This window comes from Haplochromis burtoni, unplaced genomic scaffold, assembly GCF_018398535.1.
Source record: "Haplochromis burtoni strain Fernald_Lab_line unplaced genomic scaffold, NCSU_Asbu1 Contig_173, whole genome shotgun sequence".
In the NCBI taxonomy this organism is placed as follows: Eukaryota; Metazoa; Chordata; class Actinopteri; order Cichliformes; family Cichlidae; genus Haplochromis; species Haplochromis burtoni.
Genome location: NW_024582534.1, coordinates 935,898 through 937,330, shown reverse-complemented (window position 1 = coordinate 937,330; position 1,433 = coordinate 935,898). Strand labels below are relative to the sequence as shown.

Genomic DNA, 1,433 nt, shown 5'->3' with positions numbered 1-1,433 from the left:
ACTACAAGCCCATTATCATCAATGGAGCTCCAGTGGAGAGGGTGCAGTCCTTCAAGTATCTTGGTGTCCACATCTCCTCAGACCTGACATGGTGCTGCCCACATTCAGGTCCAGACCAAAAAGGCTAGGCAGCGCCTGTATCACCTACGACAACTGAGGAAGTTCAGGGTCTCTCCCAGCCGATAAAATCTAGAAGAAGAAAAGGACTCTGCTCTTCCGTAAAACAACTACGTAGCTTGAGAAACAAGAACACCTCAAGAAAACGCTGGTTTAACAAGATGAGCAGTGAAAAATACCCGCGGTCTTCTATCGAAGACGATTTTAACTACGGCACTAATGTTGCTACGGCCAGTGTTCAGATCCGTATGGGTGAGTAACAGACCCGCGCTATCTCGCTAACACTGATATCATTGGCCGTGTTCACGGTTTTCCTCTACACAGTTATTATTGGTTTCGTTAGCTTCCGATGGGTTTTGAGCTACTGTAACGCAGTTTCTTGGTTCATTAGGCTTTCTAAGGAAGGTGTACACCCTCCTGAGCTTGCAGATCATCTTGACCACAGCCACCTCTGCTCTCTTCATGTTCTCTCAGACCATCAAGGAGTTTGTTATCGCAAGGTGAGAATGAGCTGCTTCATATATAACCAGGTGCTGCTGTCTGTTTCATTTTTCTAAGGACAGGAGACAAAGAGAGTACTCCGTCTCCTCTCACGAGAATCTAAAGTTACATTATCTCCTGCGGAAGCTCCTCGTCTGCTTTCATTACATCATCCATGTTTACGCAAGAGTTGGCAGTAATGGTTAAATCCGCCTCCTCATTATGTGTAATATTTAGTGATGCCAACAAATACGTGAGAAAATCTCCTATCTCAGTGTTGTGCAGTTTCGAAGAGACAGAGAGTTGATATTGTTGTATCATAGTGTCATCGTATTCTTGCAAATATTAGATTTATCATTATGCTGCACACTTGGATTAAGATGAATCAAAAGCAGTGTAGCTTTGTGAGTTCGTCTTTACTGCTGCAAATGTATAGACAGCAACGTTACACATTTGTACAATCTCTCACAGCTCTTTTAGGTGCACTGCCTTATGGTTAGTCTTTAAACACAAAAAACGAATACTTCTTACAGTACATCAATGAAATAAACATAAACAAAAGATGGTGTGATTCACCAGTCTTCATCTGCTGTGATTAGAGCCCGGTACAGGTATAGATCCACAAAAGCGCCACGAGGTTTGGACGTGGCACCTTGCCTGGGATTACCATAATGACCCTAATGTCATTGAAAAGGACAGGATAACTACTTTGATTGCACAGTTTGACCTGAAACTGATAAGTGTGCGAGCGAACAAGTGAGTTTGTGTCTGTAATTCTTTAAAGGAGTGTGTGATGTAGTGTAAGGAGTGTGTGATGTAGTGTAAGGAGTGTGTGA

The 1,433-nt window shown here is 43.0% G+C and overlaps 1 protein-coding gene across 1 annotated transcript in view; it reads left to right on the top strand.

Annotated features, from left to right (window-relative positions):
• Positions 1-172: 172 nt before the first annotated feature.
• tmbim4 (transmembrane BAX inhibitor motif containing 4) overlaps positions 173-1,433 on the top strand; it is an 8,116-nt gene continuing 6,855 nt past the window's right edge. The window contains exons 1-2 of the mRNA XM_005933821.2: positions 173-369; positions 509-617. Of these exons, the coding sequence (XP_005933883.1) occupies positions 279-369; positions 509-617 (200 nt within the window). The 5' untranslated portion in view covers positions 173-278. The remainder of the gene's footprint in view (positions 370-508; positions 618-1,433) is intronic.